We start from the raw sequence: 26,933 nt of genomic DNA on the forward strand, positions 1-26,933 counted from the left end.
CTGAAATGTTATTACCATAATCCATTCCATCCATTTGCATTGGGGACCTTACTCAGGGATCCTGGCCCACTTTGGGTTGATGGTGAGCCCTAGGTGGGCCGTTACATACCTCTTTGAGCTATTTTTGGCCCATCTGACATGATCTGTTGATCGGTTGGACCCGATATTTGTTTTCAACTGTTAATATCAGGTACTAGTCACGATGAAGGCGTGGCTTGTCACTAACTAGTCCTTATATGTTGGTGACAAGTGTGTTACAGTCTTATTTAATTAACATAATGGCTTTAATTTAGAGTGCTCGAGTAGTCTCACCTTCCTAATTGTCATGGGGCGTGTTCTGACTGTTGGAGACCCTGATGGATGGCTTTAATGTCGATCGGAATCCTCATCCTGTGTATATCGAGTTCAAATTTTTGGTTAACCCAAATTTGTTTTAGTTCAGTGTGGATTTAAAAGGTAACACCCGTGTACTGAAGGTACGGGGTGTTACATTGGGCTCCACAAATCCCCTGCTAGGACCGAGTCTCTCCTCGTAGGGCAAGACACAATGATGCAAGAATCACATGCATTGGATGATGGTGGCCACCAAATAGACTTTTTTTAACACACATAGTGGATTTTCACCACAATGGGTACTTGAACTCATGATCTCATGCTAAAACTTTTATGAGTTTACCAGGGAGGCATGAGTAAGGACTCACCACTAAATGAGTGGATGGATGACCTAAATATCATAGATAGGTTGATTTATAGCCATATATTTATGAACAGCCACACCCCAAGCATAACAGACATAGGAAGCCGATTACCACGCATCTCCATGTGGATGGCTATTTGTTGGTTCTCGGATTCAACCGCGCTCCACACATGAAAGGGTTGAGGGCGTGCCAAAATCAATTGGGTCCAATTCAAACTATGACCACTGACCCATGGCATTGAGATAGAGCATGGCTAGGCCGTGGCTCAACCGTTTGTCTATTTGGCTAACTATCATATGGTCATTAATCAAGCGATTGGCGGAGGTCGGAGCTCTTCTTCCAAATGAGCTCTTTTTTACCTTAGAAGTCTAAGGACTTAAGAAGGTGCAATAGTTATATGCTTGAATGAACAATAAAAGGAGATGGATGCGATTGGGGAAGATGGAAATGTATTACCAGTATGAGGAATTTCTTGTCTGGTTGAGAGCGGTTAGGTGCTTTCACTTGCAGCGGTCAGCCGAACGTGTGAGTGTAGGCGGACAAGTTCCTAAACTATCATCTTCCTTCCGATTCAACACGCATGTGCAAATGGAAGGTAATTACAGTTACTGACTATGACATTAGTCAATTCGGTAGATATATAAGAAAGGACTAAACCTAATTCTACACTAGAGGTCCGCTACTACTAACCAGGAAGAAACTAAGCCTAGATACACTGTGTTATACTGGATTGATAATTGTATTTGTTGGTGAGTTATAGATTCTCTTCTCATATTTACTTTTGGTATTTGTAAGCTTCGGGGATAAGGATGAGAGAATGATTGTCCATCCACATGACTCGATCATATGCAACCAACTGGGAAAAGAACCGTTACACTTTATTAACTATAATCTTATCTACAAACGTGCACACGTGGCAGGAACAACCATCAATCTTTATCCAAGAGAGCTACAGTACCGAAAGTATCCCGAGACGAGCAGATCCCTAGCCTCATGCCATCTGCCTTCTTAAATATCTTCTTTGCCATTTGACAACATCTACACGGTCCATCTAATCCATACAGATTTTGGTACAAACAATATTATTCCAAAAGTTAGAGACTGGAGGACCCTAGACATTCAATCAGTGGTGATTTTCTTAAAACTATCAGACAGATCAGGATCCTAGCCGTTCAACTCCACAAGCTTTCAAGAAAGGTTAAACCATCTAGGTGGCAAACGTCAGAGATAGGATAATCCTATCCGTCCCAAAAGGGATAGGTCACGGTCTAAAATAAACATAGGATGATGATGGCAACCAATCAATCCCAATTTGGGTTAGCTATAAGCAAAAAAGGAAAAACAGAAAAATCAGAAATAGGATAATCCTGACCATTCAATTGGTGGAACCTTTTCAAAAAGTTCTTTTATTCTTTAAAAGAAGAAGAAGAAGAAGAATAGATAAGGTGATCATAACCATCCAATTAATGGGCCTCTTTTCTGAAAAGAAAATGGTGGGCCCTTTTTTAAAAGAGTCGATCTACATTAGATAAACGATCATAGCTATCCGATTAGTAGGCATAATCAGACTCTTTTTAGATAATAATAATAATTTGTTGAGAGCCGTCCAATTAATGGGCCTCTTTTCTGAAAAGAAAATGATGGGGCCCTTTTAAAAAATAATCTACAGCGGGTCATAGCCATCCAATTAGTGGGTCTAATCGTATTTTTAGATCAAAATGATCATAGCCATCCAATTAGTGGGCCTAATTATACTTTTTAGATAAAAATGATCAAAGCCATCCGATTAGTGGGCTACTCGTACTTTTTAAATATAAAAAAATAAAATAAAATTATTGTTGAGAGTGGGATTTGAACCCACGCCCTTTCGGACCAGAACCTTAATCTGGCGCCTTAGACCAACTCGGCCATCTCAACTTTATATTATTACATTTCATAAATAATATATGTTTTAATTCTAATAGTTGATGTTAGCGTAAATACACCACCGTCGATCTCATAACAGACGGGTGTGAAGTTACACATGTGCTACTCCGCTGAAGTGCTACTAACTTCCTTCAAATGTCACCACGCTTTTGGAATATAGGAAGGGTACCAAAACATAACTCGAGCCCACCATCTACTACATGGCCCGCCACACAACACAACGACACCCGAGCATAGCTACTCGTGTGGGAGGTGCAATAGACGTCCTTACCGCCGGGATCCTGCTAACGTGTGCCGCAGCATTGCCGTTTGTGGGACCGGGATTATGTCGTGCATGTCCCGGTGTCCAGCCAAGGGACTGGATGCGCCGATGTGCTTTCTCACGTGCCACTTGACGAACCTCAAGTGCATGGGACATGCGCCAGCTTTCCCCACGACGCCCTGGCCCCACAGCCCAGTCTCTAGTGGGCCCCACAATCATTTACGGATTATGGGAAGATCATGTCATCGATTTAACTCTCTCTCTCTCTCTCCTCTGAATGTTTTGGGCCTGGATGATTGGGCCAGTTCACAGTCCAATCCCTAGGTGGGCTCCACAATCATATATTCCCTGGATGCGGATTAGCTGCTGACAAGTTGAGCACTCATAAACAAATAACATAGTGATCTTTTAGGGTAGAGCACCCGTAAATTAAAATACATACTTCATCATATAATAATAAGGAAATAATTGTAATTTAAGCACGTCACGATAAACAAAATGAAGTCAATTAACAACTCAAATAAATTATATCTACAATATGCAACCAAGAAATTAAATAAAATAATATGTAACTAATGACAATTATCAAATAAATTTAATACATAATAAATAATCAAAGATATGTTAACTTAAAATTTTCAATAGAGAAGATCACCAACTTATTGTGATGTTAAAATACTCTGATATAGATATAAATTTTCACGGGATTATACTCTAGATAATAAGTCTGCTATAAATCTAATTTGATGTAACGATCACGAACGAAATTGTATTTGTATGTTAGGTCCAATCAGATAAGATTTACCTATAGTTCCAATACAATTCTAATAACTATGATTTTTATTTATACAACAACTTTTGAAAATAAATGAATAATTACAAGCTGATTGACTTAATAAGTTAGCTTGTATTACAACTATACATTGCTCTCAAATTAATTTGAAAAACAACTTACCTGTTACAGGATGTAAATATATATACTAAGACCCTAGATATAAATTAATGGTCAAATCAATTTTTGATAGACCTCATGGAAAGATTTACTTACCGTAATGCTGGTTTACATAGATTAGACGGTAGTGGTGTAAATGAAGAAGATGATCATGTCAAAATCTGAATTAATGTATTTTGCAACACTAACAACTGTAAATGGTTCTTACAAGCTGTACAATGCTTGTGGGCTCCACAGATTGAAGCTTGGATTGATTTTATTAGTCGATTCTAAACTTGGAAAGTGTAGCAGCTAGTTGCATGAAATTGAGTAAAAAGAAGAAGAGATTTTTTATTTTATTTTAGAGATCTCAATGGTAAGCTTTTCAATGGTCGTGAATTGATGAGTGAGCAGACTAGTATCAATGAGGAGAATCTCCACGATCATAAGAAATGAGATTTGTATATGAAGGAGTCTGAGAGATGAAAGAATGTGAGAGAGTGACTTCGTACACAAGGCAGGTTTCTGCTTTCGGTTGTTGTAACCGTGAGGAGTGGGTAGCGATGTAGGGTCCACCATAATGGCTAAGAGAAATCAGGCCATTAATCAAGTTCCACAGGTCCTAGTGCTAAAAAAAATTTAGTTCAAATCAAGCTTCAAGGTGAGCCACATAAAATGTTTTTAGGTAAAAGATTTCAAAAGCTAAGGTTAATCGAGGGTTCAGGTTCATTGGACGATTTAGATTGAGGAGTGGGTCCCACCTTGATGATGGCATGAATGGTCAGATGGGTTTACTAGTGTAGCTATACCGCGGAGTAGAAGGAAGGAGAGAGAGAGTCATGGAGGAGATTTGGTTGTGGGCACATCACTTGTTGTTTTGTTTTGTTTTTTTAGAGAATGGGCCTCATAGGAATGATGTGACAAATCCACACCATTCATCAATTTTACCCATCAAAGTTTGGGCATGTGCCCAAAAATGAGGACCATCCATAGCTCATGTGAGTCACACCATATGTAACAGTGGAACCCACCATTTAAAAAAAAAAAACGGAGTGTTACAATTTTTACAGTATGTGAAGATCGATTATATGACTCAGCAACTCGGATTGGTCTTGAGTCAAGTCGAAGCTCGCTGGTCTGATTCAACCCGAGTCAGGACAGTGAACCATTTCCGATCTGACCGAGTCCGAGTCGACTCACATGAGCCGCACTCATCTGGGTCTTAAAACCATGCCAGACCCTTTACTAATTGGGGCCTGGGATAATTGGGCCTATTCAAAATTTTCATTTTGCTTAGCCAGCTCATTTGCCACCCTACATGTATTGGAGCCGTTCACTTGGTGGCCCCCATCTTGGATGGCCCATTGCCAAAGGGTAACTCTCATCCGTATTGAGGCCATTTATTTAAATTTTCAACATTTTGGAACGTCTAACCAATAGTACCACACAGACAAAATCCAAATTGTAGCTAACCATACCCTTAATGGAGGTTTGATAGATATGTGGGGCCCCACGAGACAGTTCCTATTCAGTCCCTATCTCTCACTGTGGAATGGCACACGTGTTAAAGTTCTAGGCCATTCGTCAAGTAGGTTGCAATGTGGGTCATTCAGTCAGGCAAGATTAATGGGCCGCTTAGAAAAGAAGTTCAACAGTCCAGATTTCACATACATCAGTGGCTCACCTTACAGCATATGAATAGTGAGCACCACCTGATTAATTGCCTAGATCTCTTACACGTGTTCCGTCATAGGTTGGAACGGAAACGGATTGGCTACTCCCCCCGCCACTAGCGGGGTGGCTGGTGGTCGGTGCTCCGTGGGCCCACCATGATGTATGTGTTTCATCCATGCCGTTCATCCATTTTTACGGATCATTTTAGGGCTTGAGCCCCAAAAATGAGAGGGATATAAATCTCAGTTGGACCACACCAAGGGAAAACAACAGTGATTGGATATCCACCATTAAAATCCTCCTAAGGCCCACTGTACTGTTTATTTGACATCCAATCCATTGATTAGGTCATACAGACCTAAATGAAGGGAAAAAAACAAAGATCAGCTTGATCCAAAACTTTCATGGGCTCCAAAAATATTTTAGTGATCGACGTTCATTCAACACTGTTTCCCGTAATGCGGTCCACTTTTTTTTTCTTTTCTTTTAAATTTATTTTACACACGCATACACACCCCACACACTCACGCTAGTGGAATTTCACCACTTATGGATACTCGAACCCTTGACCGGGTGTGGAAGCTTCTGAGAGTCTACCACCGGAGCAAGAGTAAGGATCCAAAAATAATGTGGTCCACTCGAGATTGGGATATGCACTAAAATGATCTAGAAAAATAGATGGGCAGCATGGATAAAACACATACATAATGGTGGGGCCCACAGAGCACCGACCATCATCCATTGGCTGGTGGCAGGGGGAGTAGCCAATCCGTTTCCCATTTACTGATGAGCTACACATAATTCCTCCATTAATGGCCCGGGTAGCCTGCCTTCTGGGGCAACGGATGGGCCCCTTAGCTTGGGCCGGTTCTTGAAATTTAGGCCCCGTATCATAACTGGGCCACAATAAATAGCCTGGTCCAATCATCAAGTGGACCACTATTATGCAATAAGAATGGATGGTTTAAAAGCACTCGCGATCAAATCTTATTCATCATACACCTTACATATGTAAGGATGGCAACAGGTCAGTTTCGAGTCAGGTTGCACCCACTTAAAATTCACCAAGTGCAGGCCTGACTCGACCCAACCTGACCCAAACCAACCACACTCGAATTTAAGAATGGAATATGGGGCTAAAGGTACACTCACCCTCCCAAATTAACGGTGGAAGCAAGTGGGACCAGGTGCCCCACGGGCCCACCTCACTCATAGGCAGTTGTAGGCGTGACTTTTGCTGATGTGAATGGAACAACTTCACGTGGATGAGATCTATCCAATCCATCAGGTTTGTCACCCTGTGTTTAGACAAATCAGACCAGTTTAACACGCAAGTGAGCTACATCATGGGAAAAGGTTGACATGAGAAGTCCCATAATTAAAATTATTTAAATTGTGTGTGGGGCCCACCATGATGTGTATATTCTGTCCAATCTTATCATTTGACGTACCATACCAGGATAAATGCAATTAAATCTTTAGAAGCTGTTAGAATCTTCAGCAGGAATTAAGTGGTATGAAATTGCATTTGGTCCAATGTACATTTCATGGTATATTTTATCATATGTTTGAAATCACCCGAAAAGATTAGATTAATCCAAGGATTTGGCTTCAATTTCAGTGCAAGATACAGCTAGGAGTGTACACAAACCGAGTTAGCTCGCTCAACTCGCTCAACTCGACTCCAATTGAAAAAGCTCAATTCGACTTGGTTTGAAGCTAAGTTTGAGTCGAGTCGAGGTGATTTTTTGTGCTCGAACAAATTTCAAACCAAGTTTGAGTTTACCTGAGCTCGACTCGACTCGGATCGGATCGAACCCCAACTCGAATCAAACTAGCTTGATGACCCGGTTACTTTGATATTGATGTTACTCACCAAGTGTTTGATGAAATGACTCAACAAGTGTCAGCTAGTGATAATGAAGGTATGTATATGAAACAAATATCATTTTTCCTTGATTTTGATGTTACCTATAAGATGTTTAATGAAATACTTGTAAACAGCTATTGTTATCTTTCGTACAGTGAGATATTGAAAGTGTACCGCATGTGTTTGTAAAAATGTTGCAAAAGCTTAATTTTAGCTCGAACTCGGCTTGAACTGGCCCAAGCTGCTGACTGAACTGAACCAATCTGGCCAGTCAAGCTTGAGGACTGAGCTGAGCCGAATTCAAGCTGGGGTCAACCAGTGGCTGAGCTGAGGCCAGCTCGGCTCAGTTTGACTAGGTGTACACCCCTAGATGCAGCTGAATACAAAATTCATTGCTGGGCTCACATTGATGCATGTGTTTCATCCATGCCATCCATCCACATACACCTTTTATATTTGAAACTCAAGTTTTGTAGATGAATATAGGTGAGTAACATTATCTTGAAATCTAGTCGATGGATTAAAATTCTAGTGACCACCAAACTGAAATCATCATGAACTCTAGTTCATAGATTATAATTCCAGTGTCCACCAAACATTTGTTTGGATGTCTTTTCCTAAGAGGTTAAGAAATCTCTTTGAATAGCTTCTAACAATGGAAGAGAATCCAAAACGGTGAAAGAAAGTCAGGACATTCGATCACTCCCGTGGACTACAGGAATGGGGTTTAGAAGTTTTAAACATGATTTTATACTGTTCCCTATGATGTTGCCCACCTGAGTCTTGGATTGAGCTGAGTTTTAGAATCGACGGTGATAATGCTGCAGTATACCTGATGGATGGGGTAGATCTGATGCACGTTTTCCCACCTAGGATTCATTAGCGCCAGTAACCTGCAACGACCCGCAGACTATATCATAGAGTAATGGGACGATGGGAATGATATGATGTCGGCCTTACATCATGCGGTGGATCCACCGACCTGACTGTGGGGCTCACCATGATGTATGTTCCTTAAATCCACGCCATCCATCCTTTTTGAAAGCTTATTTTAGTGCAAGATCCAAAAAAATGAAGTAGATACAACTATTAGGTGGACTACACCACAGGAAACATTGGTGATTGATTACTCACCATTAAAAAAAAAATTTTGAGGGCCACCAGAATGTTTATTTTCCATCCAACCTGTTGATAAGGTCACAAAGACCTGGATGAAGAGACCACACAAGTATCAGCTAGATCCAAAACGTTTGTAGCACACCAGAAGTTTTTAATGGTCAATCACCACTGTTTCGTGTGGTGTGGCCCATCTGAGATTTGAATCTGCTTTATTTTGGAGATCATGCCATAAATTGATCTTTCAAAATGGATGGATGGCTTGGCTGTAATGTACATACCTCATGGTGTGCCCCACGGTTAGGGATCTACCGAAGCCGAGCCCCTCAATTCTCCCCTACCGTACACTTGGAATTAGTAAGAGTCCGGAGTGAGCCAACAGTGGGACCCACTTTAGATGGATTTATAATCCAAAAATTAATGTCCCCATATGTTTTTTTTTTTGTCACTCGTTTGCACAGCACAGCTGGTTTATAATATATATTTATGGCAACCAAGTATTATTATTTTTCCTTAGTGGCAGTTCCATAGAGCGTGGCATCATTTGCAGGGCCAATACTCGTAAATACAGTCAAATAGTTTTTTCTTTAGTGGTAGTTTTATTGGGTGTGCCAAAATTTGTTGCTTGTTTGCACGACTGGTATACAATGTATATTTATTACAACTAAATAATTTTTTTTTCAATAGTAGTATCACCATTGGGTGTATCAAAACTTATTGCTCATTTGCACAGCTGATGCACAGTACATATTTATGACAATTAATTAGTTTTTAATTAAGTGGTAATTTCATTAGGCGTACTAAAACTTGTTGCTCGTTTGTACGGCTAGTGTACAATAAATATTTATGGCAACCAAATAGTTTATTGTTTCATTGGGTATGCCAAAACTTGTTACGCGTTGTTTGTGTTAATTTGGTCTTGTAGTAAATGCGTGCGTGCCAGAATTAAATTTGAGGCTTAATTTAAACCAAACAGTTATGACCTTGAGTGCTGAGATAGACAAATATGCAATATATGACCAATATCTGGTGAGATTGATTGTCTATTCAACCACTGGCTTAGTGTGTAAATAAGATCAAGTGATATTCAGAGAATTCTCTAATTATGGATTATAACTTTGCCGTTCATACGAAAAATACTTTGGGATACAAATAAACTAAGAATGGGAAATGGATTCTTATCGTTAATCATTGATAACGGTTGTGAAACACTTTTGCTAGATGGAAGACTAAATCCAAAGTAAAAGCTTAGACTCAATTTACAACTAATATTACCAAGTATTTTATTAACCTTACGAATTACACTATAAATGTAAATAACAGGTGAAAGTAAAGGACCGGTAATTGAAATGAGAATTGAAAGATAATGTTCGGATTTAATTGGATTGGAATGAGAAAAAAAATCTTCACATTTATCTTTTATTTATACCTTTAGATCAACTAAATTCTTTACATGTTACTGTTGTTATAGCTAGCCAACACTTCGTGCCTTATTTTACTATTACTCTTGTCATCTATTACTGCTTCCACATGATCATTACCATCACCCACCATTTACAACATTTTGACCTCACTAGGTGCACTCTAGTGTTTTTTTTTTTTTTTTTTTTAGGTTAGCTTGTCAGTACACACGCTCCATGTTAGCCACCCCCGCTAGGGAACGATACCAAGACCCCAAGTGTTGGTTATACCATCAATACAATTATATATATATATATCCTATTATTACTGCTTCCACATGATCATTACCATCACCCGCCATTTACAACATTTTGACTTCACCGGGTGCACTCCATTTTTTATTTTATTTTATTTTATTTTTATTTTTTTTCTAGTTAGCTTGTTAGTACACACTCATGTCAGTACACACACTCCATGTTAACCACGAGAAACTTCGAAGCACTGATTAATATCAAATGTTTGAATGCAGATAATACAATTTTATATATATATATATATATATATATATATATATATATATATATATATATATATATATATATGAGAAAAGGTACTATGCGCTCGACCTCACGAGTTCGTCGCATGAGGTCGAGCTGTGTGGGCCCCGCCATGATGCGTTTCGAACATCCAACCCATCAGTCAGATACACCATTCTATCATGGGCCTCGGTTTCAAAAATCAAGTCAATTCATGACTTTGTGAGCCACACCACATACAGAAGGAAGGGGGAAGGGGCCGTGCACCATTAAAACATTCATAATCAGCTTTTTGGGCCCACATAGATGTGGTTTGTAAATCCAGCCCATCCATTATGTGTGTCCCACTTGCATGAGGTTTCAAACCAAGTTTCAGCAGCATTCAAAACTCATGTGGGCCCCACCAAGTGCTTTTATATGTTTTAACGGTGTTTCGCATGATTTTAGATGGTATGGCCCACCTGAGTTCTGTATACGGTTGATTTTTGGAATATCCCATAATTTAGAGGGTACCCATCAAATGCATGGTGTTTCACATGATTTTAGATGGTATGGCCCACCTGAGTTCTCTATACGGCTGATTTTTGGGATATCCCATAATTTATAGGGTACCCATCAAATGCACGGTGTTGATGGTCGACACGCATCACGGTGGGGCCCACACAGCTAGACCTCTAATCCTGACGTCGAGCGCATAGTACCTTTTCCCATGCGGATTCACTTAGATTATGCGTAACTTGCTTTAATTTGTGAGAAATGACAGCAATACGAGTGAACCCTTAAAGCCCAGTAGTTCGAAATCGAGTGGCTGGTAAAAGTAAATGCAGTAGACGGTCCAAATTCAGTGAACAAATGAGCAGTAATCAACGGTCAAGATTGTCCAGCCGATCTGATTTTTTGAATAAGACTACTCCACTGTGGGTCCCACCTTTTGTGAGGTTTGGACATGGCAGTGCATATGGACAGGACCAACCCCTAACTACTCCGGGTCCCACAACCATTATTTGATACTCTTGCAGAGGCTGACGCAAGATACGCAGGCGCGGATAAATGGTACACGTTTCACATTTGAACTCAAATGCAACAGACACCAAATGTGGGACCCACATCCATCAGTAGCAGTCACAAAATATTTTGGTTGAACAATCCTAACCTTTGATCCGTAGACACTTGTTTGCTTTAGCCGTCCATTGAATGTGTACCAATCTGATAGTCAGATAATAAAACAACCCTTAATTTTTGGTACGTTATGCATCAGAACTGGGACCCACATTTTGGACGGTTTAATGTGAATCAGTTGTATGCCACGTGTGCATTTTCTAAGTGCTGCGTATGGTCCATCACACTCAGCCAGCGTACAAAGCTTTTCTCCTGCAATTTTGATGCTACCTGCAAATCTGCAATAGGACGCGGATTAGCTACCGACAAGTTATGTGGCGAGACTCAGTATTGAAGTGACGTCACGAAATTCCGTGGAGCCGACCATGATGTATGTGTTATATCCATACAGTACATCCATTTGGAGAGACCATTTTGAGTCGGGATCCGGTCAACAGGGATTTCCTGTTACCCTAATCCTCATTGGTCCACGTCACCACACACTTTAAAAATACAAGAAAAACAAAAATAAAAAACAAAATAAAGCTTCGGACGCCAAACCATTAGGGAAACAGGAAATCCCTGTTGACCAGATAATAGACGATCCGGACTCGATCATTTTAGGACATGAACCAAACAATGAGGCAGATCCAAAGCAGTAGTGGATCCCACCACAGAAAACACTAGGGAGAGTGATGCCTACAGTTGAAATCTTCTACGGTCCAACATAATGTTTATTTGAGATCCACACCGTTCATAAGTTAAAAAAGGCATGAAATAAGGGAAAAAAACAAATATCATATTGATCGAAAACTTCGGTGACCCTCGTAAGTTTTTAATGGTGGGCATCACTCTATCCACTGTTTTCTAAGGTGAGGTCCATTGTGGCTTTGGATTTGACTCATTCTTTGTCTTATGCCATAAAATCATCTTTTCAAATGGATGGACAGTGTGGATACAAAAGATACATCATGGTGGGCCCACAGAACTGGGTCACGTCACTTCAGTAGCGAGTCTCGCTACTCAACGTGTCAGTAGCTAATCCGCGCCCCCTGCAATATGATCCTTCGCCCTAAGGGAAGGTATGTGGGGCCCACAGAGATGTCCTAGTGACATCCACTCCGTTGATCAGTTTCTTCAGCTCATATCAAAACATGAGCCCAAAAATGAGGTAGATCTATAGATTAAGTGGTCCATACCATACGAGAAAAATGATGATGGAAATCGGAAACACCCACTTTCTGAGGCCCACTGTGATGTTTATATGCCATCCAAACCGTTCAAGGTTATTCTCACCAGGATTAACTGAAACGAAAAAAAATGTAAGCCCTATCCAGAACTTTCGTTGTCCCATGAAGGTTTCAACGGTGGCCGTTCCATCCCCACTGTTTTGTACGGCGTGGCCCACTTGAGCTTGGATCTTCTTATTTTTTGGTCTCATATTCTAACGTGTTTGGAAACCGACGGACGGAATGCATTTCACGCGAACATTTCGGTGGGCCCTATAGTGCGTCCGTGTACAGGGACTACCAGTCGGCGGCGGATTAGGTGAGTCAGACCACGGATCCACCGAGGTGGGTGGGACCCCTGACTGTGGGGCTCACATTGAAGTATGTACATTAAATCCACACCGTCCAAACGTTTTGAAAGCTTATTTTAAGACATAATTCCAAAAATGAAGCAGATCGAAATCTTATATGCACCATACCACAGGAAACGGTAGTGATTCAAACCCTCACCATTAACAACTTCATGGGGAACAATGGAATGTTTGTTTAAAATCCAACCTGTTGATTAGGTTACAAAGATATGGATGAAGAGACCACACAAATATCAGATTGATATAAAACTTTTGTGGCCCACTAGGAGTTTTTAATGGTTGATCACCAATGTTTCCTGTATTATGGTTCACCTGAGATTTGGATGTGCTTCATTTTTTTTATCACGCGCTAAAATGAAATTTAAATATGGATGGACGGCTTGGATGTAGTCACGTACATTACAGAGTGCCCCAAAGACAGCAGTCCCACCCACCTCATTGGATCCGGGGTCCCACCAAATCTGCTCCCTGTCGTCGGGTTGGATTGCCTACTTACAGCCTCAGTAGGGAGGTGGTACTGACAGTGCTCTATGGGCCCATCATGATGTACGTGTTCTATCCACACCATCCAATAATTTTTATAAAGTATTTTATGGTATGAGCCCAAAAATGAGTCAGATATAAATCTCATATGGAACACACAGCAGGAAAGAGAGGTGATTGAACACTCACCGTTAAAAACTTCATAGGGGGCCACAAAACTTTTGGATTAAGCTGATATTTGTGCTTTCTCTTCATCCAGGTGTGCGTGATATGATCAACAGGTTAGATGAGAAATAAACATTACAGTGAATCCTGGGAGGCTTTCAATGGTAGGCATTCAATCTCCACTATTTTCTTGTGGTGTGGTCCACTCGAGATTTGGATCTCCCTTATTTTTGGGATGATTCCCTATAATGACCTTGGAAACGTTGATGGACGGCTTGGATAAAACACGTATATATTATGCGGGGCCCACATAGCACTGTCAGTAGCCACGTCGCTGCTGACGCTGTCAGTACGCAATCCGCGTCCCGGTCGCCGGGGATTACACGGACTTTGCATGTACCAGATATTGAGGTGTGTTCTCATGGTATCGATACCACCACAACTTGCTGTGGGGCCCACGTAAACTGTGCATTGAATCCACCCGTCCATTAGATGCACCCTTTTATGTTAGATCATGTTGCCAAAATCCTCCGAATTGAAAATTCAGGTGGGCCACACCGCAAGGAACAGATGGGATGGAACACCCAACTAATAAAACCTTCCCCAAAGTTCGTGGGGCCTACCATGCTGTGTATATAACATCTAATCCATTCCTCAGACGTGAAAACTACGATGAAGGAAGAAACCAAGAATCAGGCTATTCCAACACCCAGGTGGGCCACACCACGTGAATTTAGATGTCTTAGGAATGAGTTTACATTGTTCCCTGCCATGTGGCCCATATAAGTTCCAGATCAGCCTTATTTTTTTTTTCTCATTGATTAGTATGGTGGGGACAACACGATGGACGGAGTGGATCGATTTCACGATTGACTTGGGCCCCACAATAGCCGGGCGCCATATGCCGTGAATGTTATGGTTCTGATGGCATGCGGTGCACTGGTGATGTTATACCAGCACCTGGCTGTATATCTCTCTTCTCAACCGTCTACTATCGGGCCGCAAAATCGAAAGGCTAAGATTGTTCTATTTAGGTAGTTTTTGATGCATAGTCCATCGACAACCAGTTTCAACAGATCATTGATCTAGAACACCAGATAATGGGCCCCACTTGTATATAAAACCCGAGTATGGTGTGCATATCCTCGGTCGAGGATCGTATAATTCCTCAAAACTGGACCCTCTATCCTCCAATATAATAATAACTAATATTCTTTCACTACTTCACCAGCTTTCATTTATTTACGTATATATTTTTATACTATATTTATTTATTTATTATTTTATTTGTATTCTCTTCAAATGATCAATCAAACCCATGTGTATACGAAATACGGACCAAGAAAATTTTTTTGAGGAATGATAGTGTGCAGATAGCTGCACAGATCATTGTACACGTGCCAAACATGTAAGGTGATCTGGACCGTTGCTGAGGTAGGATACTATGGGGCAAGATCACATCCCAAAAACCAAGGGAATTAGTCTTCGGTATCCATCCGGCAAAGGGTCTGCAAAGGGAATGGTTGTAAATGGTTCCATTCCGCCACACACAAAAAATCACAACAAATAGATGTTATTGATTGTCTAATCACTCTATTTTTTGGCATGTGGCCCATCCAGATGATAGGACACCAGATCAACGTTCCAGATCACCAGATATATTTTCCAGTTGTACCTTGTGGAGGGAAATGAGTAGAACTTTTCATACCACTTGCTCATGGGCATTCCTCTCTCGACTCGTTTTTGCAAGTACACTCGTCTCACACGTGGAAACAAGGCACGCGTGCTGAATCAGAAACGCTCATCATCGAATCACCACTGGATGGATATCATATCTCAAAACCAAGCAAATAAGATCAACATGTGGGGGCACATGTGTTCAAAACAAATTAACGAATATCAGCCGTCCAAAAGCTATGTACACAACTCGGCTCCCTTTTAATCGTACAGGCCTAATTATTGACACGTGGCATATGCAAAGTGGGGATCGCAACAGTAGAGGCTTCGATACAGCACACGTGTGGCTTATTCTCACGTGAGAGGCGAGTCCACTTACAAAGTGCAGGTGCACTTACCCATTGGCAAGAAATATAGCCGTTATTTAATTTTATTTTATTGTGGAAGACTCCTGTGATAGTTAACCACCGTTTAAAAAGGAAAACTGATCAAGCCAACATACCACCTTTCCTGCCAACATGCCACTTGTGCAGGACATCAGTACCATGAAAAAGGTAGGCCCCACCATCGATATCACCCTTCTCAAAAATCAGACTAATCAGCTCACCGGGTGGGCCAGAGCTGCTTGTTGAGTCAGACCACCTGATTTTCTCCCCAGGTGATCTTAACTGTACGGCCTATAGTTTTCATGGTACCGATCTCCTACGAAAGTGCCACGTTGGCAGGAAAGATTGTAAAGTTCTATATGTGATGGAATGTGGTGACACATCCCTATCCCTTTACCTACACGGTTATCCAAATGATCCAAGTTGATCATATCTTAAAACCAAACTGATCAATCAATCCTCACCATTTAATTGAGGGCTATCGAATGAATGGTTGAAATTAAAATGGTTAGTGATTCGAATTCCAAGGGAGAAAAAAACAATCAGATGGTCACTATCTCTCCATCCACACTTGGTTAGGAGATATGGGCGGTCTGGATTGAGATATGAGCGGTCTGGATTGATGTACAACTATTCCATATGTAGGGTAGAATGGTAGAACTATCATAGGAGTCTTGCTTGGTAGAGCTTTGCTATGCCCAGACGTGTATGTACAACTTAGCTCATGCACACGCCACCATTTCTGCCAGCGTGGCAGATAAGTACATAATCCAATCCATGCATCAGAAGACTACAATCAGGTAGATTCCCTGGCCCTACAATCAGGTTGGTCTAATAGTCAGGTGGACCATCGTTCTTGAAAAAAAAAAAAAAACTCTATTGATAAAAAATTCTAACCAGTTCAGATGTTTTTTAGATTGTGGCCCACCTGATGGGTGGACCAGATATGTTTTTTGTGCAAGAACACTTACATATTTTGACCCACCTTCTGGATGGATTCTCTATTGCACATGTGTGACACTCTGGCACATGTGCTTAGCAAAGCTCTTATTATTATTTTTTTATTTATTGTATTTTATTTTTTTTTCCTTCGGTTGGAGGAACGTCAATGCAGCTGGATGTTAGCAACAACACAAGCCCACAGCTTTCAATAGATGGATATATGGTTTTAAAAAAATTAAATTTAAAAAAAAAAAAGGAGAGTCTCTCTCACTCTCTCTCTCTCTCTCTCTCCTGCCATTGCCCAACATCCCAAAAATAGGACAGGATGGCAAAAAAAAAACCCTCGAAATCCCTCCAAGTTGCAGTACCAGACAACCCCTTCAAACTGCTTTACAGCCCCTATTATTCAAATTCTCTCTCTCTCTCTCTCTCTCTCTCTCTCTCTCTCTGTGTATACTATTCAAGACCCATGTTCTCTCTCTCAATATATCTATCTATATCTCTCTCTATGTATGTATGTACTGTTCGAGACCCATGTTTTTTTTGGGGGAGGTTTTTTACCATCCATTTGAATTTTGCTCACATGGGTTTTCTTTGAAACATCAAAATAAGAAGAAAAAAATGTTTGTTTTTGAAATTTTTAACTGGTTTGAACTTTGAAATGGTGGTTTGATGGTGTTTTTATGCCCAGACTGTCGGTGTGGGGTCATTGTCCGTCTGTCGGCATTGTCGGTATTCGAAACGATGATACAGAGAAGCGGACTCGATTTAATTAATCCAAATACAGTACAGATTCTCCTGGCCTAAGGTGAGTGTTGGTTGTATTGGGATCCGAGAGCAGTTGGAGGGTCTTACTTTTTTGAAAGCCGGCGAGTTGGGATTGTTTTCGATTGGGAGATCATGAATCGGATTCGTTTAGGAGCAGGTGGAACTGTTCTCTAGATGCCATGGGGCGGCATCTGGGTATTCGTTGATTTCTTTTCTATTGATGTGGGAGGTTTTGTTGGGGTCCAATGAGGAAGAATGCATGTGAATTTTGATTAGGACAACACATGCACGAATGGGAATTTTGATTGAATTGATATGAAGTGAAGCTTGTTCAAATCAAGCTGTGCTCTTCAAATACTCAAGAAGCATTTGGTGGATCGGTTCACTGTCTTTACAGGAACTTTCCAGATTAGTTTCGATGGGAATTGGGTGGAACCGTCTTTAGGTATCTCATTTTTTTCAATTGGTTGTCGGTTTGTTTGGATCTGCCAAGGAGGATTCTTGATGTGAATGTGGGTGATTTTTTGTATCGGCAATGTGGGTGTGTGGAGAATGTGATTGAATCAATCAATGTTGGCGAATGAAGCGAAGCATTGTTGAGATTGTGCTGCGATCTTTTTGCGGGAAAAGGTTGCAGGTATTGAACTACTCTTGCCAGAAATTGAAATATGTTGACATAATTCAAGATTTTTCTTCTTTTCTTTTATTTACTCATTCATAGTAGAGTATGATCATCGATGGATAACAGGATTTTGGATTTGGAGTAAGAAACATGGAATTGCTTGAAATATGTTATATTTTAAAATTCTATAACAATAAGAAAGAGCGGAAATTGACACTATATCGATCCTTCTTAGGACTATCAATATGGAGATGCAATCAGAATCATGTAATTGAAACAGGTTCGACAAGGCGATGCTAATTCCAGATGCCCCATCTTCAACCGACACAAATGCTTGTGTGCAGAATCCGGGATGTTGGTTGGTGCCTGTGGTTAATGTTCATTAGCCCAAAAGTATGGTTGGTCTTTTTATCAGGTGGGACATGTGTATCAAGAAATAGATTATTAGAAAAATGACATCAACGATCATGTTCAATATGCATGTGTGATGAAAGTCCCGGATGCCACAGGCATCTGGAATGATTGCACATCTGGCACAGGTGTTTGACACCTGAAGATGGGCTTTCTTGAATCAGCATTCCTGTGTTCGATAATTCCGTAAACATGTTTCTATGGATCTTGGTATCTTGAATTAGGACATGTCATTGGCATCTTCTAAGAGCCTGTTTAGTAGACACCTAAAAATGAGTTTTTCTCATTTTGGATAACCGTAATTATGTATTAGAGATCATGATTGTTGGTTGTCAAAAAAAATTTGATTCCTAATGCATAATCACAGTAAACTAAAATGAGATGAACCAATCTTTAGGTGTCTGCCAAACAGGCTGTCATTCTTTTGTAGGTCTTCAGTTGGTGATTCTGTTGACATCAAGTAATGTCCTTTATATTTCAGCTTCGATGTTTAGGAATATATATTTCCAGGCTCCTGTTCTGCATCATTGAAGTGTGGCACGTACCAAATGACAACATCTCTTGCAGTGATACTTGGAGGCGCTGCAGGAGCTGTTGGATTGGTGGCACTACTTGTATTCCTATGGTTCTGCCTACTACATAAGAGGAGTGTTTCAAGAACTTCTGAGACAGGTTCTTCAGATCCATCACTTCAAGGTACATAGCCTTACTTTTGGGATGTGTTTGGGTGCACTACTGAATTCGATTGGGATAGCAGCTCAATTAACTGGAAATGGCCAAATTGCATTTACCTTCCATAGTATTCAAATTGCAGTTAAATTCCTTCCAATTCCAACTTGAAAGTAACTTTTGCAATTTGAATACTATTACTACAAAGGTACTTATAATTTGGTAATTTCCGCTAGATTGAACTAATTATTGCAATTCAATTATTTAATGAATCCAAACGCCAACTTAAGAGTATGTGAGAGTCATGTGGATTTCAGTCTGAAGAAAGTAATCATGTGGTTTTCTTGACAATTTGCAGCGGAACAAGGCATTGAATTGTCTCTTCTGAGAGGTGGCCCTCACCCATCCGACTCACGAGAGGCGAGGCGTTTTATGTTGGATGAGTTAAACCTGGCTACAAAGAATTTCAGCGATATCAATCTGATCGGGCAAGGAAAATTTGGAGAAGTGTACAAGGGTTTGCTTAATGATGGGATGATTGTGGCCATCAAAAGGCGGCCTGGTGCACCTAATCAGGAACTTATCGAAGAGGTAATCGCATCTTTATCCACATGAGATTATGAAATAGAGATCGTGTTACTTAGTTATGGATGCACTGAATTGAGTCGGTAGAGCCTGTGTTTTAACACCCAGATCAGACCAGTTTGGACTGGAAACAACCACCCAAATGGGCCAGGTCACTCGAAACACGGCTTACTAGGTGGGTAACTGTTTTCTTAACAAAGAACACCAATCAAGGGCCAAAAAAGAAGAAGAAGAAGAAGCATTCAATATGTATAACAAAGGAAATAAAAGACAAGTGAATTTAAATATTCAAAATAACAAAAAATAAAACAATTTTATATACTTCTAAAAGAGTTATTGTAAGAGGCCAAGTTCCCCATTTGTTTCGACCAGGGAAATTCCCTATTTGCAACAAGGATGTACATATGGAGCCCATGGTTGGTTTATCCAAGCCATTGACCTGATGGCCCATTATGGATAGACCATACCCGAAAAATCCCCTCAACTGGTCAACTCTAACCTTCCCACTGTTGGCATGCAAATTTGTGGTTAAAAAGAATGTGGAAATAAACCACATTCAGTGTAGGAAAAACCAAAGATTCGATGGCTAGGATCTTCCAATTTGGGATATTAAGGGAAATGGTCCATCCATATGGGGCCATCAGATCAATTGCTTGGATTGACCAACATGAACCCCACATCTACAAACTAGATGCACAACAGAGAAGTTTTGAACAGAGAGCTCAGGCTCTTATTGTAGTATCTAGTTCTGTAATTACAAAGTAAAACATATAATATAGACCGTGTTACAGCATATGAGTCTATGCATAACATATTTTGGACTGATTATGCAGTCTGTTTTATAGAAATCTCTGTTATACAAGATAGCATACAATCATATGCACGTGTAATGATATGCATCAATATCTGCATTTTCTGGTTTTTCTTATCATTCAAACATTATATAATGAAGTTTTAATTTTCTATTAGGTACGCTACTTGTCATCCATCAGGCATCGAAATATTGTGATTCTTTTGGGATATTGCCAGGAAAACAACCAGCAAATGCTTGTTTATGAGTACATACCTAATGGCAGTGTTTCCAGTCACTTATATGGTAATTACTCATTACTGGTAATTGTGTTGTTACTTCCAATATGAACTTATAGGCAAGTTGGTCACATAGATCTATGGGTTTTTTTTTTCTCTAGGTGCAGCTCAGATCTCCAATGAACTGCTAGAATTCAAGAATAGGCTTTCAGTAGCTCTGGGAGCAGCTAAAGGTGATCATTTGCAAAATCAGGGAGCATTGGTGGCTTTCCTGGTATTGGATTTCTCTTGGTAAAATAAAATACAAGATGGTCTAGAGCTCTCCTAAGCCCATATATACCTCTCTACATGCACTTCTAAATGTGGATATCCAATGCATGCATTAGGTGGCGTACCGTGTATAGGACCTAGCCCAAATATCAGACGATCAACTCATCAGGTGGGCCACACATGTATGAAACAATGGAAGGTTGTAAATAGAACTGCCAACTGCCCTCATTCAGAATACATGTTGTGGCCCACTCGATGCGTAATTCAGATGTCCACCAAATATTGGCACGTGGCCACACAGGTCACAATTCTAAAGCTCGGTGATTTGATTCAGAACCAGGCTGAGTCAACTCAACTTGATGAGGTTTCAAGTCAATTCACTGAGAACTAGCTGGTGAATGTGGCTTGGTCCTGAATCAACGAGACCCATTGAGTCTGATTGTGGACTCAGTCGACTCAACATGACTCATGGTGATTTAAGCTGAGTCACAAGCTTGGTCAACTGTCATTTTTTTCTTGTAGAAGTTAAGAAGTAGCGAGTTTTGAATTCACGGCCTTAGCTACCAAAGCGATTGCATTTGTTAGTTTAGCTATTTGATATCCTAAACATTACTATTTTGATTATTTACTACTGTTATAAATATTTCAAATTTAAATGTTGAGCCAAGACCTGGTCGAGTCTTCAAGTCAAGCTGACCTGGCTAGACATCAGGCCAAGTCAGTTTTTTGGGTATTTGAACTATGATATAGATGGGCATGTGGGCTTAACAAACTGGAATATCTATAATGGGTCTGAATTTCTTGGACTTATATATTGGATTTTACTTTCTTTACTTTCTGAAATGATGCTGCCTGTTTGACAATGCAAGTTTCCCATCCTTTTTTTTTTCCACATGATGCAGGTTTGGAACACCTGCATGCTCTGAATCCTCCATTGTTGCACAAGGATTTCAACACGAGAAATGTACTCGTAGATGAAAACTTCGTAGCTAAGGTGGCCGATGCAGGGCTCACAAATTTACTTGGTAGAATTGATGCTGCAGGCCCATCTTCTCGAATCGTGGCCGATGATGTTTTCCTAGATCCAGAGTATTTATCAACTTCATTGAATTCAAAACTGATTTTCCATTTCAGAATTAAGAAATATAAGTCTGCTGAACTGCAATAATTCACTCTTTTTTAACGCACACACCCTCACACCCACACACACCAATGGGTACTCGAACCAATGACCTTAATTTTGAAACTCCTGTGAGCCTAACACTAAGCCATGAGTAAGGACCTGCAATAATTCAGTTAAATATAGAGTAATTGACCAAAATGGAGTGGGACCATTTTAAATCATAATGATGGCAATATCCTTTGAGCTTTCTGACTTGGGCACGACTCGATCATACTGCTAACATTCTGATTCTAATAAACTTAGGAATTATTCATATTCAAACAAATTTGTGCTGGCGCAGGCTGTCCGGGGTAGACAGCTTGTCCGTGGTTCACCAACCCATATTTGCACAAGAACTTGGGAAATAAGGACAATTGTTGCCAAATTTCGAGTGTAACAATCTCTTTCTGAAATTTTTGGGAGTGACAATGAGGATAGCTTATACCTAATTCGGTGCACGCCAGAACACAATGTTTCATGCTCATGCGTCACATGTGCCGCATGTGCAACCATCCATGTTTACACACCACACGTGCACATATGCCACACGTTTCAATGTGCATATACATTTAAAAACTACACATGCCGCCACTTACATTAAGCTCCCCGCATGTGCCATAGTCCATCTTTACTCTCTGTTCCAGGTGTTTGGCAAACAAGGAAGAGAATAGCTAGTCAAAGAAAGCATGGCCTGGATAGCCCACTGTAGACAACATGACCTAATTAGCCCACACGGAAACAATTTTGCTTGCATCCAAACGGTCCTTAGAAGTTATGTTGTTGCACCATTATGATATAGTAAATTGTCTACTTATACGTAATGTTGTCATGAACTGCATATATTAATTTAAATTCATTTTTGTCAATATATTTAGATGCTGTATTTTTTATAATGAGGATTCTTGCATTGTTATGCCCATAGTATCTGTATGGTAAACATTCTTATGTAGATAGCATGATACTGATCACATATTCTGATATGGGTAAGGCGTTTGTGCTTAAATAAAAATGTATATATTTCATATATTATAAATATGATAATTCAGTAGTTTATTATGTAATTTGATCAAGATGAACTCAGGTTATAGTTGGATACGGCTGCATGTATTTACCCATTACACAACAATGGATTATTACCATCCATGATTCAGTTGTAACAGACAAATCGCTAGAGATCCACCAACAAAAATAGTTTACCATCATTACCTTTTATGTATGTGCCGACCCCAAATAGCTGAGACAATGCTATGACGACAATGATGATGGTTACTTGATATTTTTCTATGATTAATTTCTCTCATTTGATTGTGTAGGTTCATAGAGTTTGGAAGATTCTCTAACAAGAGCAATGTATATAGTTTCGGAGTGTTCCTTCTGGAGCTAGTAAGTGGGCAGGAAGCTTTAAAATCACGATTTTCCGAATCCAATCAAAGCATGGTGGAATGGGTATTTCTTTTTTTCTTCTCCTATCATATGATCAAAACTCTATCTACAGATGGCTCAATTGACAAGATGATGTATCATACGGTACTCGACCTGGCAATATGCATTTGCTCAGGTTTTCAGTTTGTGCAAGTGGTAGTTCAATAATTTAAATTGCCGATACAATAGGCCGACCATGGGTTCCCCAAGCACCTAAAATTTCCCAGATTGGAAGATCCTTGCTATCGAATCACTGACCGTTTATATTGAATGTGGGTGTTGTTGTATTTCCTCAACCAGCTATTTGCATGACACCAATTGAAGGGTCTTCCAATTGGAAGACTTGGTATATGGGCCATCCACAAGAGGGTCTGTCATGGAAAACACAGGCTCCACTTGTTACAAACTGAAAACGCTAGCAAGCTGTACATAGTGTTGGGTTGAGCATTTGTAATACCTCTTAAAAGATACCCATGTTTAGCTTACTGCAGGAATGGAATCAACTCATATCAATGAAGAGGTTTGTCCTCATATGCCAACATGGCACACAGATGGAACATCTGAGCGGTCCATCAGGTGGACACCCCAGAATCAGCCACATATGTTGGGCACAATATACAAAACAAAATGACATCTGAACCAACTTCCCTTTAGCCATCTATGCAGTGGGTCCCACTTCATGGATGGCCTGGATTTTCTGCCCGTGTGCCATCTTGGAAAATGAGGAAGCATGCATGTGGGATGGGCCACTATACATATATGTGGGATTAGTAAACATATGTTCATATGAATATTATAGACATTTACATGCATTCATAGCAAAGACTCAGATTCTTTTCAAGTTGGGTCTCTGTGAAAGGATTTTACGGGTTGTTTGGCAGCATGGATTTTGGGCAGTCAGAACTTTCAATCCTGGAATTTGAATCCAAGTCATGTTTGGCACCCTGAATTTTGGTGGATTTCAAATCCACCTAGGATTGGAAATCCTCAAAAGGGGCCCTTTTATTCTTCTCTGAAGGGTGGATTGAAAAATCAAAGATTTTCAATCCTTTCCAACTGTCACAACTGCTCTCTCCTCTCTGTGACCCAGGTTGCCCGACACAACTTCTGAATTCCACAGGATTGAAAATCCAGTCTGCCAAATACAACTGATAGAAGGAAATTCTCGGTAATTAAAAATCCTGGATTGGTATTAGAATCCAAATCCAAGGTGCTTAACGACACCTTAAATACTTGGAACTGCTGTTAGCTAAATAGGGAATTATTTGCCTATCCATTCTCGTGAAGGTGCAAAACTATCAGGACACCAGCGACATTGCTGCCATCATAGATCCTAGATTGAGCACCAGCTTCACAGACGAAAGCATGAAAGAGTTGATATGGCTGATGGCCCACTGTGTGAATCCATCTAGTGAGAGACGGCCTGCAATGAACTACGTGGTGTCAGAGCTCGATCGGATTCTTGAGAAAGAAATGAACTTGACTATGATTATGGGCGAAGGCACTCCAATCGTCACCCTTGGAAGCCAGCTATTTACAGCATCAAGATGAGAGAGAGAGAGAGAGAGAGAGATTTTATATTCTGGCAATGTGTTGTTCATATGCATGCAATCAGCAACTGTATTCATGGCATATATGTAGCTGAAATTAAACTGTCCAATCCACGGGCCTTTCACCAGATGACCAAAAGTTGCACTGAATATCTAACGTGGTAAAAATGGAAATATTAATCGTCTAGATACAGCCAGCAAATATCCATCAATAAGATGTGTTACAAATTGGACAGACGGTCAATCAATCTGAATTCGGGCCATGACCCATCTATGGTGGGTCCTACAATTTGGACAGTTTAGTCCGCTACGTGCATGCCACATGTACAATCACTGGATGCATGTGTATGGGCCATCACACTCTGACACACAATGAAATAACTCCCCAGAGAATAAAGCTTGGTTTGTTAGGGTCTTTGTGCATGATTTTTTTTTCTTTCAATTACTTAGAAAAGAGGGATCAGCTGCTCAGTAAGTGTGTATAAAAGACCAGCTGCAGTGTTTTTTATTATTATTTATTTTTTCATTTCTCATGATGTATGCGAAAACATGTTGGTTATACCACTATCTATTTGTTGAATATCATTAGAAAGATTGTGTTGGGTGTGGATTTAAAATACAAGAGCATGTAAAGACCATCAGCAGTACTTTTTATTTATTTTTTCATTTCTCATGATGTATGTGAAATCATGTTGGGCATGCCACTATCTGTTTATTAAATATCAATTGAAAGATTGTGTTGGGTGTGGATTTAAAATACATGGGCATGTTCATTCAATCAGTTAATATTGCAATCTCAACCATTGTCATGTTTGGATGTCCCAGCTGGCTGACTGGATTTTTCACTAACCAAAATACTGGCCGCTTACAATTTGCAATGTGAGTCAAGGTATTCATTTCTGGCATACATTGTTTCAGGACTGCCCCAACCGCTCATTGGGATGGATGGCCATTATGTAGAAAGATCCAGGACCGACCATGATTTCGTTATATTGAGATGGACCCTTGAAACTCGGTTGAGACCTTGATTGATTTATTTTATTTTTTTTCCAGTTTCAAGATATTGTTAGTAGCTTTTATGGACACATTGATGTTCTTATCATCTCAACCTGAACCATCATCCATCAGGTTGACCCACTGTAGACTGACTTGCTTCAGTAATCTATCTGATTGGACAAGCCAGACCATCCAATGGGTGGTCCATGGCGATTAAAAATCGAAAAAACATCACCATCCAATGGGTGTCCGCGGCAATTAAAACTGGCAAAAACATCACTGTCCAATGGGTGATCTGCCGCTGCGATTAAAACTAGCAAAAATTTCTTTCATATATCAGATTATTCATTTGCAGATGCCATTTGGATGGTGAGAATGTTGTGATTATTCTGCTGAAGAGGGGAGATTTTTCTGGACTATTTTTCTTGTGAGCTCGTGGCCCACTCGAACCAAGACAGGATAATAGACGTTTACTGGTTTTGGCTGGTAACGGGGCTTGGGGCATATCAGCCTGTAGTAGTTTTGGCCGATACTTCAAAAGTCTGAGTGCATGGCTTGATACGCAGGCACTCAACTTACACTGCTCAAGTTGGGGAACCCATGGTTGCTAAGCAATGAAGCTAAGTCATAAGTGATTCATGGACGCTTGTTGAATAAGACCACTGGGTAAATACCCATTTTTCA

General features: G+C 40.2%; 1 protein-coding gene and 1 non-coding gene across 4 annotated transcripts; one reads left to right on the forward strand and one right to left on the reverse strand.

Moving 5' to 3' along the window:
* Nucleotides 1–2,534: 2,534 nt before the first annotated feature.
* TRNAL-AAG (transfer RNA leucine (anticodon AAG)) lies at nt 2,535–2,615 on the reverse strand. Its single transcript has one exon. It is a non-coding gene; the product is annotated as a tRNA-Leu (tRNA).
* Nucleotides 2,616–17,219: 14,604 nt separating this feature from the next.
* LOC131239276 (probable serine/threonine-protein kinase PBL21) lies at nt 17,220–25,845 on the forward strand. Of its 3 annotated transcripts, none has more exons than XM_058236893.1 (8): nt 17,220–18,170; nt 19,048–19,262; nt 19,594–19,826; nt 20,790–20,916; nt 21,017–21,082; nt 22,022–22,208; nt 23,595–23,727; nt 24,991–25,845. In XM_058236893.1, the coding sequence occupies exons 2-8, from the start codon at nt 19,115–19,117 to the stop codon at nt 25,252–25,254; spliced, it is 1,158 nt and encodes a 385-aa protein (XP_058092876.1). In that variant the 5' UTR covers nt 17,220–18,170; nt 19,048–19,114; the 3' UTR covers nt 25,255–25,845. The 3 variants fall into 3 exon arrangements, with proteins under 3 accessions (XP_058092876.1, XP_058092875.1, XP_058092877.1); XM_058236892.1 differs by having other exon boundaries at nt 17,221–18,170; nt 21,011–21,082; XM_058236894.1 differs by having other exon boundaries at nt 17,223–18,170; nt 19,134–19,262; nt 21,011–21,082.
* The last annotated feature ends 1,088 nt before the right edge of the window (nt 25,846–26,933 follow it).

This window comes from Magnolia sinica, chromosome 3 (assembly GCF_029962835.1).
Source record: "Magnolia sinica isolate HGM2019 chromosome 3, MsV1, whole genome shotgun sequence".
Taxonomy (NCBI): domain Eukaryota; kingdom Viridiplantae; phylum Streptophyta; class Magnoliopsida; order Magnoliales; family Magnoliaceae; genus Magnolia; species Magnolia sinica.

Coding starts and splice junctions, on each gene's coding strand:
- LOC131239276 (XM_058236892.1), top strand. CDS start 19,115: ATGACAACATCTCTTGCAGTGATACTTGGAGGCGCTGCAGGAGCTGTT. Junction 20,917..21,010: donor TGTTTCCAGTCACTTATATG/GTAATTACTCAT, acceptor TTTTTTCTCTAG/GTGCAGCTCAGATCTCCAAT. Junction 21,083..22,021: donor AGCTCTGGGAGCAGCTAAAG/GTGATCATTTGC, acceptor CACATGATGCAG/GTTTGGAACACCTGCATGCT.